Source organism: Tachysurus fulvidraco, chromosome 15 (assembly GCF_022655615.1).
Source record: "Tachysurus fulvidraco isolate hzauxx_2018 chromosome 15, HZAU_PFXX_2.0, whole genome shotgun sequence".
Classification (NCBI taxonomy): Eukaryota; Metazoa; Chordata; class Actinopteri; order Siluriformes; family Bagridae; genus Tachysurus; species Tachysurus fulvidraco.
The window spans coordinates 16,477,456-16,496,177 of record NC_062532.1 but is presented as its reverse complement, the minus strand read 5'-3'; the positions used below and the strand labels follow the sequence as shown (position 1 = coordinate 16,496,177).

The 18,722-nt window shown below is 38.2% G+C and overlaps 1 protein-coding gene across 2 annotated transcripts in view; it reads left to right on the top strand.

Annotated features, from left to right (window-relative positions):
• mrc2 (mannose receptor, C type 2) overlaps nt 1–18,722 on the top strand; it is a 39,811-nt gene that overhangs the window by 5,508 nt on the left and 15,581 nt on the right. For both annotated transcript variants that reach the window (XM_027138963.2, XM_027138964.2), the window contains exons 2-9: nt 6,396–6,824; nt 11,896–12,069; nt 13,007–13,171; nt 14,437–14,550; nt 14,770–14,913; nt 15,278–15,469; nt 15,550–15,704; nt 17,293–17,397. In XM_027138963.2, coding sequence (XP_026994764.1) covers nt 6,396–6,824; nt 11,896–12,069; nt 13,007–13,171; nt 14,437–14,550; nt 14,770–14,913; nt 15,278–15,469; nt 15,550–15,704; nt 17,293–17,397 — 1,478 coding nt within the window. The remainder of the gene's footprint in view (nt 1–6,395; nt 6,825–11,895; nt 12,070–13,006; nt 13,172–14,436; nt 14,551–14,769; nt 14,914–15,277; nt 15,470–15,549; nt 15,705–17,292; nt 17,398–18,722) is intronic.

Genomic DNA, 18,722 nt, shown 5'->3' with positions numbered 1-18,722 from the left:
CCTTTATATGTTAATAAAGATAACATAATTTTAGAGATAAAAGCTGTAAGGCTCAAAAATAATCAGCGTAATAGAAAAATAATAGCCGACGGGCTGTATGTAGCATGTGTCCCAAATCTTAAGGATACAGCTTTGATTTTGACTGAAGCTCTGATCCTGGAGACTCTATACTCTATATACTACTATATATATAACTCTATATACTACTATATATACTCTATATAATACTGAATAAATGGCATCATCTCCTCTCAGAAAATGTCCCAGTTTTGACATTTTTATTTGGTTTACGAGGAGCAACCACCATACAAATTGACATTGTTTACGTTGTTTATGTTGTTATTAGAATAAAACATGATTAAAATGCATCTATAAAAATAAATATAACTCTGATTTGCCATCGCAGCAGGAACTGTTGAGGTATATACTGTACTGTGTGATATTAACGGCTTCTGGCCAATCAGGCTTAGAATTTAGCAGTGTTATGGTATCAGTTAATCTCTTTTGAGCTGATAATGAAGTCAGGATTGTGTATAGTTGATCATTGCAATGCATTCCTAAAGTGTCGCTTGTTCATGTTTTAAATATGTATAAATATGTAACGTCATGGTTGTGTTTTGTGCGTGCTGGCCACGAGGCAATAACATCTGTGGATTTTTGTGGTGAATTAATTGTATAATCATTTCCATTTCTTTTGGAATGGCAGTTTTATCTGAACCATGTAGGAACAACCCTGATTCAGCATGAAAGTATTAGGAAGTTCTGAAGCAAACAAAGGATTGCGCCCTTTATCCATCTGTGTGTAATTGCCGAGTGTCAATATAAAGAAATCCTTTGAACTTCACGAGCCTGCTAAGTGTCTCTAAGGCTTCCCTTTATGAATATGAAGTCCATCTCACTTCGACACTGTTAGGCGCCACGTTGGTCTCTTACAGTATGTCACATGACAAATTCAATGTCAAATATAAGACATTAAGTCCAGAAGGACAAAAAGAAATGAAATGAATTTCCATCCATAGAGTCAGTCCTAATCTTCCTAGTAAGAAAAGTACATCTTTTCTCATTTGCTGTGCTTTTGTCCCTCCTACTTTATGTTTTAAAGGAGTGCAGGATTTTTCCAGAGGCTTTCTACTGCCAGTACTTTGTCCTAGTTAGACCATATTTACAGCAGCGTAATGATTAGATACTGGCTTTTGCTCAAAGTCAACAACTGGAACAATGCAGAAGGAGAAGAAGAGGGCTCTAAATATATCTGATTAGTATCCACATACAGAGACGAAGAGTGTGACCTAACATTTCGGTAGCACGCACATCAGTCATGCAGTTACAGCAGCTGGTGGTTTTTACTCGGGCTATTGTGCGCTATACAGTGAGCAGACCACAATCTGAGTAGACGATTTATACACAATGAACAAAGCTGGAGATGTTAATAGCATGCTGTGGGTTGACGTTTTGGCGATCCTCATCACTCAGTTTCTGTATCCACTTTGTGGGTGTTTAGAGTTTTACAGTTCTACAATAATCATCATCAGTAGTTGTGGATGTAGCTCATTATGATGAAGTGTGTTCAAGGTATGGGTGGGTGTTGAGGCAAAAACTATCACAGTTTGTTTTTTTTTCTGTGTGATACCATACATCTGGTTTGGTAACAGAGACAGTTTTAAAAACCGACAGAATGTGGAGGTTGTACTGTAGTAATCAGTCCCCCTCAGGACCCTAGGATTTCACTTTTTTTGATGACTTATTTTGGTATTTATTTCAAAACTGCTTAAATTGACCAAAAAAAAAAAGATTTTTTTAATGAATCAGTAAATACACACATTATTACTTTCTGTAATATCTGTGCTCATGTTTGAGGCACGTGAATGGAAGAGGGTTTTGGCTGAATGCGTGTTGTGATCATGAACACGTCTTGGATCAAATCTCAAGCAAGCCCTTCTACATATTGCAGTTAATTTGTGATAGCAAATAGCAAATTCCTGTATTTTTGTAATTGTCTACAAAAATAAAATAATTAACATGGTTGAGAATAAAAAATGAATGTATGTTGAAAAATAGAGTGATGTAAAGTAAAATTTACAGACGTATGACTTATCAAAACGTCAGTATTATGTTGCCATGTTGCCGATTTGTATGCGAATGTGTTGGTATGTTTAGCCATGTGTCAATGTTACTGGAAACACATCTGTTTGTCATGTGATGATGTTATATTTTTTATGTTATTTATAATAATTTATTTAAAATATGATAACAACAACATAGTGGGACTTAAAGCAGAGTTACTGAATCGATCCCGAAGTTCCTAAAACAGTATGCTTCATCTTTCTTTTACTTCTCTTATACCACTGCAATTTTTCAGTGCTAGGCACTTTTCATTTATTAAAAAATGACACATCAGTTTTGATTAATTTTTATTTAATGTTGTGGTACCTTTCAGAAAGAGGTTGTTCCTGTTATTACTTCCATTATAGCAGCCCTAAACTGTTCCTTTGGCACTGGAGACCCTTCCTAAATGTTAAATAAATACTTTGTCACAGAAACATATTTTGCACACCTGATATCTAGCCAAGAAGCCAGAAAATGTGACAGATCTGGTCAATCAACTGCATGTCATCATCAGCTAAAACACACGATTGATGTACTTTCTTTCATTTCTGTACAAGTGCAAACCAGAGTACGAGTTGTGTTCACATTCATGAATGGTCATGAGATCAACACGACAGCTTTTACATTACCAATTTTTCATGCGAACCAGAGTGAAAGCCCTTCGACACAATTACTCACTGCAACATAACAACTAAGGGAGCCCAATTTACCATCTGAAACAAATAGCAATATTTTTTTGTGTTTTTTTTTTTTTTGTATACGGGTCAAAGGAAATACATAATACCTCGAGATACGAGTTTAATCCGTTCCGTGACCTTGCTCGTATCTCAATTTGCTTGTATCTCAAAGCAAGATTTTCCCCATTTAAATGAATTGAAATCCCCTTAATCCGTTCCAGCTCACAAATTTCCACTCCAGTTGTTTTGTTCATACGTTTTGAATATGAAAAATGTACAGTACCTGTATTTATAAATGCCAAATATAGTATAAAAACGTACAGTAATAAAAGAGAATGTTAAAAAAAACAACTGGTTTTACTATAAAGTGTATTATTTACCATGGAGATCAGACGACTTGAGCTAACGGAAGATGCGCACGGAGGTTGAGGAAGGAGTAAACAGGAGTTAGAAGGAATTTTGTCTTGTACGTACACTTTCACTTTCGTTCACTTACTCGCTACTGTACACTCTTAATGCTACTTTACACTTAAGTGGAACTTAAAAAAAATTAACGAACTTAACTGAAATTCTCTTAACTGAATTAAATTGCTACAATTTCTGTTTTCTTTACATTCATTTTGCTTAATTTTCTTCATCACTTTTCTCTTCACTTGTTTTTGCCTTTTTTGTCACTCTTTCCTCACTAACATCTGCCGGTCGTTTTTGCCTGTCCAAGAAGGTTTATTTCTTCCTCCCTTTTAAAATGTTTCGGAACTGTGTAAGGCAAGTGTCATTAAACAACGCTGATGCACGACCAGTTGCAACTTTTTCTGGGTGTTTCTTTTCAATAAATTGAGAAAGTTGTTGTTGTGGGTCTTTGTTCGGCGGCGGCGGCTCGGATGTTCGTATCTCACACGTGGTTGTTGGGGATCTTTGTTTCGGCGGCGTAGGCTCGGATGCTCGTATCTCGAGGTATCACTGTAATTGCATACACTTATGGTTGCTTGGATGATGTGAAAATCATTTCGGATAGTTGAACTACTCACCAATCACATTGCAGGGAGCGAAAGTTTTATGTTCTTAGTTTCATTGTGGTTACTGAGAGATTCATAGTAGTTATTGACTACTGTATTTATTTATTTATTACATTCATTATCCCAAATCTGTCATCAGCAAAGGACTAATGTATAAGTTTCTTTGCATTGAAGCAAATCTTTAATAATCTATTCCTCTATGGTGTAAATAAATACCAGCCAATCTACTAATCTATTGTGTAAATAAATAATTAAAAAGCCCCCCTCTGTCTGTCTGTCTGTCTGTCTGTCTGTCTGTCTGTCTGTCTGTCTGTCTGTCTCTCTCTCTCTCTCTCTCTCTCTCTCTCTCTCTCTCTCTCTCTCTCTCTCTCTCTCCCCCTCTCCAGGCACTTGGGCCAGTAACAAAGCCTCTGTTTGGTTTTGGGTTGGTGACCCTCACTCACTCCGTCCTCCTTTTGCAGCTCATTTCATTTTTTCCTCACTTGCCCACATATTTGAATAACAGCTGTGTTTTTGTAGCTTCTCTGACGGTCTGTTTTTCTTCCTTTTTTTGCCCTTTTTTCAATCAGCATTATTTATCCTTTTTTATCCTATACCCAACATTTCTATTGCTCTGTTGTAAGGCTTTCTTGTATTGTCTGTACTCCTTGTGTCACATTCTCAGGAGGAAATAAGATGAGGAAAGAGTAAAAGTAAAGTACGATGGAGGGATGAGAAAAAAATACGCTAGCTTTTTTAGTGGCTGTTGGGGTTGGCTCAAAGCATTCCCTTTTTCCTCTGCTCTCAGTGCAGCTCTAGATATTCACATTTCCATTACTGCCGCTCTTTCCTTTACTACCTTTCTTCCTTTTTTTTTCATTTGGCTCGTTATTGGTTGGATTATCATACATTTACATGGCTGGTGGAAAGAAACAGTGTGGTTTTCTATGCAAATGAAATATCTTTTGATTCTTATTCTATGGGTTACGTTATTAAGAATTTTTTTAGAAAAGCATTGATACCGATACTATATCTGACACTGATACTTATATTGTTCTGAGAATTGATTCTTGTATTGTATCTGATATTGTGCTCATTTACTCTTAATAAAAAAATAAGAATAATATGCTACACTAAAATTCTCTCATACAAATATCTTCTTTTTCTTCTACTTTTGACTTTTCCTGTTGGGGTCACCACACGGTCTGTTTCCACCTAACTCTATCCTTGGCATCCTCTACTCTCACACCAATTACCTTTATGTCCTCATTTAATACATCTATATATCCCCTCTTTGGCCTTCCTCTTGACCTCTTACCTGCAGCTCCATCTCCAACATCCTTCTACCGATATAACCATCTCCCTCCTCTGTACATGTCCAAACCATCTCAATCTATCTTCTCTGTCTTTGTCCCCAAAACAGCCAACCTGAGCTGTTGTGCTCGTTCCTAATCTTGTCCATCCTCATCACTCCTAAAGACATCTTCAACATCCTCATCTCTGCCTCATGTCTTTTCCTCACTGCTACAGTCTCTAAGCCATACAGCAGAGCTGCTCTCACTACTGTCTTGTACAACATAACATGATGTGACATACAGCTTTGTATGTTATCGCACTAGAAAAATGACAGCAATCTAGAAGGATTTCATGATTAATTAGGACAAACTATTTAAAGCAGACTGCAACATGTGCTCTGTGAAAATATCAAGAGGACGAACTACAGCATCCTCCTACCTTAAACACACTGCACAGCATGAGGAGTACATTGTTAGCTGAACCTGCACATACTGGCTAGGTGGGGAAAAAACCCCACAAAAATAAAGCTCTTATCCAGTATATTGTTTTTGAAAGTCTATAAGATGTACATAAGAAAATTTTCAAAGTGAAACAAATCACTGTGTCGATCCAATGTGATCTAATCTAGCTAGCTAATGTAATCAACGTGCTAACATTACAAAGAACAGTAGCATACTGTATGTGTGTGGAGACGCTCACGTACACTTATCGTGGCCTATGTGTAATCCAGGGAATCATAAATAGAGCTAAATAAAATATTTAGACCTTGAATAATTAATAATATGTAGGTTACTTATTTTGGTATCAGTATCAGAAAGCAGAAAAGTCTCATACTCATTCCGAAAAAATGTTGACTTCATTATTGATATGTTTCAGTTTATTTTAATGGCAGTAATGTGACACATTCCATTGCATAAGAGCATGAGCGGGTAAACGCTGAGCATAAAATCTTCCACTGAAAAAGGCCACTTCAGGGCATAGCAAAGTTATTTTTTTTGATAGAAACACACACACACACACAAACACACACACACACACACACACACACACACACACACACACACACACACACACACTCTGACAAACACACACGATGACATTGAATTCATAGTTTGAATGTGACATGTGGAAACACTCGTAGTGAATCGAGTTCCAATTCAAACACAGAACAAAGAGAAAATGCATATTTGAACCAGTTATAGTTTCTATGTACATGTACATTCTATGTGTGTATTGATTGTCTTTCTTTTTCCAAATAACGATTTTCTATTGGCTTTTTAGTGCACTAATTAATGCACTCTCCTCCTGTCTCCCTTCTTAGCACATGAGTCCGACTCTGACACGTTTGCCTTTTTCCATGAGGGGGTGCGGGGCTGTTTGGCCGTTCGAGACCATGCGCTCTACCTTACAACATCCTGTGATAGTGACACTCAACTCTGGAAGTGGGTCACCCGGAATCGTCTCTTTAACATAGGCTCCTCCCTCTGTCTGGGCGTCAGGATGGGAAATGGGAACGCCACAAGTGTTTTGCCTCGACTCAGCGTGTACCGGTGTGACCGCGAACCCACTTTGGTCCGGTGGTCGTGGAGCTGCAGCAAGTTCCTGGATGACCTCAGCACCTATTTGCCAAATCCGAACCCACCTAGAGATGACCGCAATGTCTTAGCTGCTCGGACCTCTCCAGTAGCTGGAAGCACACGGTGGAGACTTTACGGTGACGAGCAGGACCTTTGTGCCAAAACATATCGTGGTAAGACCTTCTCAGCCCTTGCTCGGGTGTATATGAGACTTGTAATAGATAATGTTGTGAATAACAAAAATGAACATTGAACATTCAGAAAAAATAACATGAACTGTTTCCATTTGGGGGGGCACGATGGCTTAGTGGTTAGCACGTTCGCCTCACACCTCCAGGGTTGGGTTCGATTCCCGCCTCCGCCTTGTGTGTGTATGGAGTTTGCATGTTCTCCCCGTGCCTCTGGGGTTTCCTCCGGGTACTCCGGTTTCCTCCCCCAGTTCAAAGACATGCATGGTAGGTTGATTGGCATCTCTAAATTGTCTGTAGTGTGTGAGTGTGTGAGTGTGTGTGCCCTGTGATGGGTTGGCACTCCGGTTGGTAGAAAATGAATGAATGAATGTTTCCAGTTGCACACTACGTACGTGGAAATAACGGAGACTACCGGCGCGACCGTTGCACTGCTTGTGCAACGACAAGATCAGAGGAAGTCGCGCACAGTGGAAGACGCGCACACACACACACACACACACACACACACACACACACACACACACACACACACACAGAATCACGAACCTTTTGCTTAGCGCCATGTATAAATAGACTACTGCCTTACACCCAACTAACTCACTCTGTTCAGACTTAGGTCGGGACAGACTGACTTCACACTTGCAAGTGTATTGAATAAAGAAGTTTAATATTCCACAGGACTCTGCTGTGTTCTTCTCTGCAACTTAGTTAAAGTTCACTTGACCTATTATCTCTGGTTAATAGAATAGAGACTCATCAGACTAATTTACTTAGAGCCTAGAAAGTATAGTGCAATCTATAACTAGACATTTTTCCCCATTTGATTTACACAATATATATCATTTGAATGTGCTTTATTATGACATAGAGGTTATGGCAAGCTATTAACAACAGAGCAGGTGTACTGATGGGTCAGTACTTGGTAGATCCACCTTTGGCTGCAAGTCTTCTAGGATATGTGTTTGCACATCTGGATCCTGATTTTGTTTCCAATTCTTCTTCCCAAAACCACAGTTGTGTCAGACAGGATGAAGAATGTTGGTGAGCATCAATTTTTGAGTCTTGCTACAGATTCTCAGACAGATTTAGGTCTAGACTTTGATTGTACCATTCCAACATGTTTGGATTTAAGAGTAGTTTTGGCAGTATGCTTATGGTTGTTGGACGGTAAATCAAGTCTCTTGCAAAGGTTTCTAGGATAACCTTGCATTTGGGTCAATGACACTGACCAGTTTTCTAGTCCCTGCTGATAAAAAGCAGCCCCACAACACAAATCGACCACCACCAAGCTTCAATTTGGAGAGCAGACCTTTTTGCTGAGGCCAAATATTTATGGTTATGTACACATATCCAAGGCACTGTAGCTAGTGGGCAACAGCGATTTTGACACCAGGTTAGCATTGTGAAAAAGGCAAGCTTAAAATATTCATTTTAAAGTATAAGTATAAAGTATAAGTATAAAGTATAAAATAAACCTTTAAAGTATGTTATTGTAGTTGATGCCATGTTTCTGATCCTCCTGCCATACCAATTAGCTATTCCTTTATTTAACTAATTAGAAACTAGCTCCCATTTATCACAGTTAAACAAAAGTAAGATTTCAGTATCTCAGTTACTTCATTACTTCTTAGTGATTTATTTAAAAGTAGCCAATTTATTTTTAATTCACAATAACAACCACAGTTTTATAAATAAGTAAAATTCACAAATGTAGCTTAGATTTCTTTGTGTCTTGTACACTTTATTTACCAGCAGCAAGATATGCACCATAACAATAGTGTGTTTTGGGGCAAATGTATAATGACTTATGTATAAAAATGTGGCTTGTGGTTTGCCAAACGAGTTACTAAGCCTCTTTAACTCTCTCTGTATATTTGTACAGGATATATTTCATGCTGGCAGATTTTTAACCAAAGGGCAGGTTTGGCTGCGTACCAGAGAAGCAGCCATCTAAGAGATCGCATTGAGATTGTAAACAGCAGAACAGCACAGTTCATTTCTGTTTGGGTCATTAAGACTTTTGACATTATTGATACATGGGTCATTGTAACAGCTTCAGTTCAAATTTTGCTTGCCCTTTTCCCCTTAAAATACTCGACCTAACTGCATTTTTTTTATCACTTGTACTGAGTGGAAACCCCACTGGCCCTTTAACCCCAGAAGTCAATTAAAAGACATTATGTGCATTTTAAAAATAAGTCGAATTCAGTTCGATCCAGTTTGATCCAGTTCATCGCTAGCAGCAGCGTGGGAGCCAGAGGAGATGAACATCTCTGGTCTAATTTTTTTTAGGTATCGTTAGTTTTAAATGCTTCAGGGAAAACAGCGTGATCACAATCTGCAAATGATGCAGATCAGGATGAATTTCAGGGTGAAATGTGTTGATGGTGACAGAAAATTAAAACTTCATTTTGCCTTTAGCAATCCAGCATGTGCATCATTCATATAACATGATCATTTTGAGATCTGAATATCAATGTGTGCAATTTCACTATCAATTTCTCATTACATCTGATGTGCATAAATATTTCTCACTATAATTACCTAACCAGATATAGCCCATAGAGTACTATATAGCACAAATAGCACAGCGCCACCCTAATCGTATGTAATTTTAGCATTATGTGCATAGTTATCATTATGGTCTTTTAATGCACTGGAATCTTTTTTTATATCACATTATTCAATACAGTTTTATTTGTAGAGCTCTTATAACAATGGGCATTGTCATAAAACAGCATTACAGAAAGATATAAATTCAAAATATAAATTTTAAATGATATCATACTATAATATCCATCTTTTTCTGTACTGTACTACACAGACACACACACACACACACACACACACACACACACACACACACACACACACATTAGACAATTCATGCCAGTTGGACTGGGAAGGAAACCATAGTTACACCAAGAAACCACATAAGAGAAAGTACAAGCAAACATCACATGCACAGAGAGGAGAGATAAAATTAAACCCCTCATCCCTGAGGTGTATGTCAAAACATACTAACTACTAAACCACTGTGCCTAATAGATTAGATTAGATTAGATTAGATTAGATTAGATTAGATTAGATTAGATCAAATGAGAGCAACTCAGCAATAGATTGGATGCACAGGTATATATTAAGACGTTTATTCAGCATTTTTGGAAGGAGTCATCTGTGTCAGATCCTTGTAACAGCCAGTGTTATTTTGTGTAGCATACAAGAGGAATAAAACCTCAATCAAAGTCATTTAAAGCCAACAGCCTCATGGTTTTAAATTCATTTTATAACAGTTCATCTGAGTCAAATGAAAGTGAATTAAATCCATACACATACTGTAGCTTTTGTTAAGGTAGATGCTTCTCTCGAATGTGGGAACGTAGAGTCAGGATGTAGTACAGCTTTCTCTGTAGTAGTTCATTCTTTGCATGGACATTTGGAACGTCTTGTGTTATTTTAATAGCTGTAAAGATGTTTTTAGTGCTTTTAGTGATTCATTTGGGACAGTTTCATCACAACCATGATTATTTCAGAATTACATCTTTCATCGCAGCACACAGTGAAAATTATAGCCGTGCAGAGTATAAAATAAAAAAAAAAAACTGAAGCACTCGAAGGTTCTCGCTGAGACGAGAGACGATGACAATGAGATTTAATTGCAGACGGGCTTTTAATTTTAGGGCTTCTGTGTTTCATTGCACTGTTCTGTCTCAGCTTTCTGTCAACTGGCATGAAACTCACAGAAAAACCGAATTCTTCGTTCAGTTCTGTCCTGTGATTCCTGTTGTCTGGTTCGTGGCAAGGCGGGTGGAACGAATTGGAGCGTTTTCAAAACTGAGAAGGAGATGCCACCTAGTTTAGTCACTGGTATATTTGTATTGGCATGTGTGTGCCTCTGTCTGTGTGTGAAGGCACTGTGAAATTTGTAATGTCTGCCCCTGGGTTTTAAAAGGAACGTTCCAATGTATTCGTTTCCAGTCTAATATTCATGTTACTCACCTGGAGTGTGTTTAATTACCACAAAACAACAATTCTGACATGTTTACCTGTACTGAGGAAAGAAAACGTGTCTACTTGATATTCACTCGTACTGAATGTTCAAATGTGTTTTTTGAGTTTTATTAATAAATAAAAGTGATTTTTTTTTTTGGTTAAATATTTCATGAATTCTTCAAAGGCATTTCAACCTGCATAATTTAGCTGGCCATATGCCTGCATTTTTTTTAAACATGCTTGTACAAAGCCTAATTGTGTGTATTCGATTGCTCATGAAAACTACAAATACCTTTAGTGCAACATCAGAGTAGTTCATTTTATCTCTTTTTCCCAAGTTTGAGAAAGCTGTGAATATATAGTACAAATGGCATATAGTAAAACAGTGCTAAAATATTTGCATATTGGATATTAAAAATATTATCAAGTCAGAGACAAGATGCCCAAGATGAAATTCAAATGATAAGTCCAACCGCACAGACGAAAGAGGCATCTCTTCTTACCTGTCAATCATGCAGAAATCTCCAACTTTATAGTATGATTCAAATGTTATAAACTAAATATCTTTCTGAGGTAATAATTTTATTGAGAATACTAAACAGAGACGCTGGATTTATTTGATTTATCTATTTATTTATTTATTATTTTGAGGTTGTCTTTGTTAAAAGTAACTAGCTTCACCTTTAATTATAAAATAGTACTATCAGGTGATGCTTTCTAATTTGAAACACAGCTTGAGAAATTAAGAAAAAAATGGATGTGACACTGTTTAGCAAACACGTACAGACACGAGTCCTTTTTGGAAAGAGCAGAATAGAAGTTTGTAAGTCTTTCACAGTGTAATTATTTTTTTTACTGGTGTATTCTGTTAGCAGTGTTTATACTCAAAGTGTGTAATAATTTCCATTTGCTGCTGTTGCAGCAACTGTTGACGTGTATTTGGGCAATTTACCAACTAAAACAAAAGATTACAGACTGGAAAACAAGAAACGTTCATTAGCCCTAATGCATACTGGGATTTCTTTTGCCATATGATTATTAATGTCTCCTCTCATTACAGAAATCTACACCATCCAGGGAAACTCTCATGGACACCCGTGTTACCTGCCTTTTCTATATGATGGACACTGGTTCCACAGCTGCACCAGTGTGGGGAGAGAGGACGGCCATCTCTGGTGCGCCACCACACACGACTACGGCAAAGACGAACGCTGGGGATTCTGTCCTGTTAAGAGTGAGTGCACTCTGCTTGTGATGTGATTCATTTTGTAATATTTTACATTATGAAATCCTTGGATATGAGCGATCAGGATTTACAGCTCTGAGAGTAAGAAGAAAAATAACAAGTTTATATTAATGCTATCATTCTAATACATCACTGTTTCTATAGTAACAACTAATTCACAAGAACTTCTTTGCTAGATGCTTCACATAACCCATGGCTAATAAAAAACACATTTAAGAAATGTGTTATTTAATAAAGAGTAAAAATAATCTTCTTACAGAAAAGTATTCTGTAAAAAGAGTGTCCAGATTTTCACATTTGGCAAGTTCTCATCATGTAAAAGGCTTCAGTAAAGATGACTTTGATCGTTGCAGAGACAAGGTTGGACTTATAATCATCTCAAGGTGGAAACAAATGAAATGGCATTCATCTGAAAAGACAAATGTTTGATAGCTAGTATGTAAACATGTGTGTGTGTGTGTATATATATATATTTTGTATATATACGTTTTTTTGTTTCTGTTTCTGCACTGTAGGACTGAGATAGAGGACATACAGAAGATTGAAATTGTGTTTCTTAAAGTCCATATAGCAAAATTGACAATAATTGTGCAATCAAGCAATGTAAATGTAATCACAAGATGTAGCTGAAAAATTTTAAACCTTAATGTTAATGTAAAATGTTAAAACCCTTTGTGGTCATAAGTATTTGGTGCTTAGTAAAGTTCTCTCTCTCTCTCTCTCTCTCTCTCTCTCTCTCTCTCTCTCTCTCTCTCTCTCTCTCTCTCTCTCTCTCTCTCTCGCTCTCTCTCGCTCTCTCTCTCTCTGCATCCAGGATGTCTTTCATTCTAACTATTGTTTCTAACAACACTGGCATTTCAGTAGTTTGGCCCAGTTTGGACTTTTCATTTATGTTTTGTCTGTCTCTTTCTCTCTGTCTCTCTAGGTGCAGACTGTGAGACATTCTGGGACACAGACTCTCTGATGGATAACTGCTACCAGTTTAATTTCCAGGCCACACTCTCTTGGGAGGAGGCTCGCACCAGCTGCAAACAGCAGGGGGCAGAACTGCTGAGCATCACCAAGGTGGAGGAGCAGAGCTACATCAATGGTGAGGGAGAGGGAAGGAGAAAGAGAGGGAAGAACGGGGGTATGATATTGATAATGAAGGCATGGTACAATTTCAGAAACCTTTTCAGGATTCAGGTACCTTGGGAAGATTTTCATTTCTACTGCAATTTCCAGGACTGATGTTTGTTCTAGGATATGGACAAAGAAGTAATCCATGTCAAAATAGACATGTATTAAATAATAGAATAGAAGCCTTAATTTTTGTCACATATACATTACAGCACAGTGTCCCAACTTTAGAGGTTGGGGTCAGAGTATAGGGTCAGCCATGATACAGCACCCCTATAGCAGAGAGGGTTAAGGTCCTTGCTCAAGAGCCCAACAGTGGCAGCTTGACAGTGCTGGGGCTTGAATCCCGATCCTTCGATCAACAATCCAGAGCCTTAACCGCTTGAGTTAGCACTGCCCCATAGGCCATAGTCCAGGAGTGGCCAACCAGTCAGAGACCAAGAGCCACATTTTTTACTGTGTTACCGCAAAGAGCCACATCATACACATGGGCACACTTGAACATAACCTTTTTTTCCCTGCCATTTTGAGAGCGAACTTTGACGAAAATACCGTATTGAACTCAAGTGAAGCAAACACGCACAATAAAAAGACACAAACACAAACTTCGATATGAACGTAAGAGCCGCATGTGGCTCGGGAGCCGTGGGTTGGCCACCCCTGCCATAGTCCATAGCTCATAATGCCAGTCAAAATTGGTCATGTGAAACACCACTGTGAGAACAACGAAATAAGCAAAGACATTTTCATGTTTATAACCCACTAAACTCACTACAATCATTTAAAGCATTAAAAGTAACTGGCGTCACCATTCATCCGTGTTAGTCATGTTATCATATGGACAGCTTGCAGACACATGAGATTGCTGTGGATGGTTACGCTTAGAAACAATGACGATGGCTTATTACTGCAATTGCCATGAACAGTTTTGTACTCAATTCTCCCATCAGTGACCAGCTGAGAACAACAATGACTTTCCTGCTTACACACTTTCACTTTTTGACCATACAGTCCTCAGTTAGAGACAGGAATTTTTTTATAATCACTTTATAAAACATATCTAGTGCTTTGTAAGCAACACATTTTAACTGGGCCTTTATTTATGTAGTTATTTTAGGTGAATATCTCTGCCTTAAATGTTTAATAAATATTTAACAAAAAAAAAAAACACAAAGTCATATGTTAAGCAATACCTAAATACTGTATATAAATATATTTTTTGTTGTACATGTGCAGGTTTCCTTACTGGTTACAGCTCCACTCTGTGGTTGGGTCTGAATGATCTGGACCTCAACGGAGGCTGGCAGTGGTCCGACACTGCTCCTCTCAAATATCTCAACTGGGAGACAGGTGAGCAAATCACGCCCACAAAGCCACACACATTAATACACATGCTAATACACGTCTCTAAAGTGGAACAATGGCACGATTCTTTTACTAATTCCTGGGAATTTCTAAGCCAATTTTGATTCACTTTGACTTCAATGGACTGGCATGAATCTCTGCCTGTTTATAGGTAAAAGTCAGAACTGGCAGAACTGACTCAGTGTTTGTGTGTATATGTTGTAGATCAGCCAAACCACGAGGATGAGCAGAATTGTGGTGTGATCCGTACCGAGAGCTCAGGGCGCTGGCAGAACAGAGACTGCTCCATGGCACTGCCTTACATATGCAAGAAACGGCCCAATGCCACCCTCGACCCGTTCACCACAGGTGTGTATGTCTATGTACTTTTTAAAAACGTTCTCCCTAATTTTTCCATGACCGATTTCCACCTATTAGGCTGCTAACGACAGCCAACCAGGGAGGGCGAAGGCACGCACTTCATCCTTATGAACACATTCAGAGTAAAGCTCTCAATTCACCCAATTTCGCACCCATGAGCCCACAGATGCCCTTGATTGAATAGTGTAGCTGTGATTGATATTAGAGATTGACATTTGGCCTGAGAGCACAAATACTGACTTTGGTATCCGGATTTAAAATTGTAATCTCTAGGTGATAAGGCAAACATTTTTTTTGTTGCGTCGCTTGCTTTTTTCTGACTGTATTCTACTCCATGCATGCCCATTTTTAGACTCCTGGACAGACGATGGGGGGTACCAGTGTGATATCGGCTGGCAGAATTTCCAGGCTGGCTGCTACCGACTGAACTCAGAAAAGCTGGACTGGAATTATGCCGAAAAAAACTGCCAGAAGATGGACGCCCACTTAGTCAGCATCCACACACTCCCGGAGCTGGAGTTTATTAATATGCACATGAAAAGAGGTGCAAAAACATACACACATATTAACACTAATTATTTAGGTGCACTGAATAAGTCTACTGTATATTTTTTGACTTGGCAGATGTAGAAGAGGTGTGGATCGGACTGCATGATACCATGATGCAGATGAATTTTGTGTGGACTGACCATACTCCTGTTATCTTCACCTACTGGCACCCATTTGAGCCCAACAACTTTCTGAACACACAGGAGGACTGTGTCATCATGTGGGGTCCTGTGAGTGTCATTAAGAAAGTTTAAACTTTACCTGGTAGTGCCGAGTCATTCAAAACATACTCTGTAATCTTCTTTAAAGAACTTCAGAATCTCAACAATTATGCTCTGTTTATCGTTAGCATCCAAAATACAAGTCCCTGTTTAAATAAATGAACATATGAGATTGGATACATGAACATAAAGTTTGTACTCGAACCACTGTTCGAGTCTTGCTAATAGAAAATTAGTAAACAGCTTCTGACCATTCAGAATCATAAATTTCCAGTGTTGTTGCTTCACAATGTTTATAGCAGTTTGCTTACGCGAAGTTAGCAGGAAGGTTAAGACTAGCGTAATGGAAGTGTTTGTGTTGACATTTCTTTAAGTAAAATGTAACAACAGTGTGAAGGAACATGTTTAAACATTACAAAAACAATAAACATTAGGTATCCAAAACCCCCAAAATTGGTTCATTTTAAATTTTGATTTGTCTCATCACTTTTTTTCAAGCACCCCCCTGAACCCAAAGTAATAATTGATCGTGTGCTGATATTCATTCATTCATTCATTCATTCATTTCCTACCGCTTATCCGAACTTCTCGGGTCACGGGGAGCCTGTGCCTCTCTCTCGGGCGTCATTGGGCATCAAGGCAGGATACACCCTGGACGGAGTGCCAACCCATCGCAGGGCACACACACACTCTCATTCACTCACACACTACGGACAATTTTCACTCATTTTCTTAATTTACTTTTTACGAATCATGGAAAAAAAAACAAGTAAGCAGAAATTAACGGTAAGGCCAAAGCAGTTATTAAGGACAAGGCCTTTAAATAGAAGACTAATCACAAATCATAAGACAAGGAAACAAAGTGAAACCTAAAATATAGAAATAAAACGTTACACAAAGCATTTATACTCATACATAACTGTGTTTGTGGTGAATAAGAGAATCCAGTGTAAGAAGAGAGTCCTGTTTAATTAGAGTCCTGTTTTTACAGTGTGTGCGTAATATGAAACAAAATGGTTTATAAATGTGCTTTATAGAGAAATGCGTCTTCATGAAACCTCTGTAGAAATCTTTATTATCGAGTGTATTTCAACACAGAGTGCACTGAGAGTATAATACATATGATTTAGATAGAGTCGGTCGAAAATACAAGTATTCATGTTCATAAAGCTCTTGAGTGGAGCATCAGTGGCTGTGAGTGCACACTGAGGGCAGTTGGCTGTATTACAGTGATGGACAAATTGCACAACAGATGCCTCTTGTTAAGGGTTTTAGTCAGTTCAAAAGACAAAGGCTACTTCTGGGACAACAGATTGCTTAGTTTAGCCAAACCCATGATGAAACAGTATATTATATAAAAAGGCCGTAAGGGTTTTGAAGAGCATTTAGAACTCTACAGGCGTGTTTGCTGATGCTTGGTAATGCTACGTGGCATAAAGGTATTTACTGTAAATTGTGTAAAAATGTGAGGTTTTAGCTTGTGAGTGTTCTTGTCTAACTCCTTTGTTTGTGTGTGTGTGTGTGTGTGTGTGTGTGTGTGTGTGTGTGTGTGTGTGTGTGTGTGTGTGTGTGTGTGTGTGTGTGTGTGTGGATTTAGGAAGGCCGCTGGAATGATAACCCCTGCAATTCCTCTTTACCTTCCATCTGTAAAAAAACAGCTCAGAAGATAGATGGACCGATCCAAGACCACGGGTGCAGACAGGTACCACAAACTTCTTTATCTTTCACGAGACTCTATATCACTTCATTCTTCATTCTTCCATTCAAGAGCTTCTCTTTCTCTGTCTTTCTCTCACATTCGGCCTCTTTTTGCTGAAATAAAGGATCTTTTCAAAGCTTGTGCTGCGTCATACTGCTGAAACTCCAGATGTAGTCAGTCAGCACAAATGTGCTAAAGACATATTGTAAATACTGTAGTCAGCCTCACACACACACACACACACACACACACACACACACACACACACACACACACACACACACACACACACACACACACAAAATGCTTCCAGTCTCCTAACACACAACCACATGCAGTGGTGAGGAGGTCAAACACACACACACAAAGCTGGAAATATTTTCATACATCTGCTAAACCTATTTATTTTCTCTGACCTCATTCCTCTCTCATATTTCTCCCTCATATCCTTTCTTCTTCTATTCTGTCTACTCTTCGACTATTCGAATATTCCCTCAATACTTCATTTAAATCTTGTCATGTTGAAAATGCCTGGCTCATAAAATAATTTAATGCATTAATTTTATTGGCTAAAGCATTCTATTTGTATGAGTGTGTCTTCATTCCATCTTTCTGACCCTGTGGAATTGCTGAACTTCTAACCATAAGACTCCTGTCAGTAGTTTAAAGGCCAGAGGCTACTACAGGGTCACGGTATCATTCAATTTGTTCTGCAAGCATGAGAAAACAGTATGTTGTGTGTTATGACTCCCAGCCATGGATCAAATTAAAACCATTTCAACATTTAAAATATATCTGTAGGATGTTATATACATAATAATGGAAACTTCTTTATTGCGTTTTCGATTCATGGAAATAAGTGGACCCCTAAGACAGATATCCAGTCATTTACATTGACATAATTAAAATGTAATGCAGCTACACATGGCATGATATATTATATACATTTGGCCAAATGTCACAGAGAAAAGTGGCAAGACACAGAAACTCTAACACACTCCCCCACCACCAACTGGGGGAAACTTTGAGTCTTTCTGCTTCATGATGCACGAGTCATAAATCATGGCTGTTAAACTAAAAGGCATCAAATGCATGACTCAAGCCTGACTTGAATTTGTGTTAGTTGTGTGTAGAGTAAACCAATTCTGTGTCGTTCCTATCTGTTTGAATTAGTTTTATAATCATTTTCAGTGAGATCATCTGCATGAAAAGTTATTCAAGGATTTGATGCACATCCTGTCCCTGACATAATGTATGACCGTCTCCTGGAGATATTTGTCTTTTTAAACCTCCTGAGTCTATTTTTTTATTTTTAATTTTTTATACTT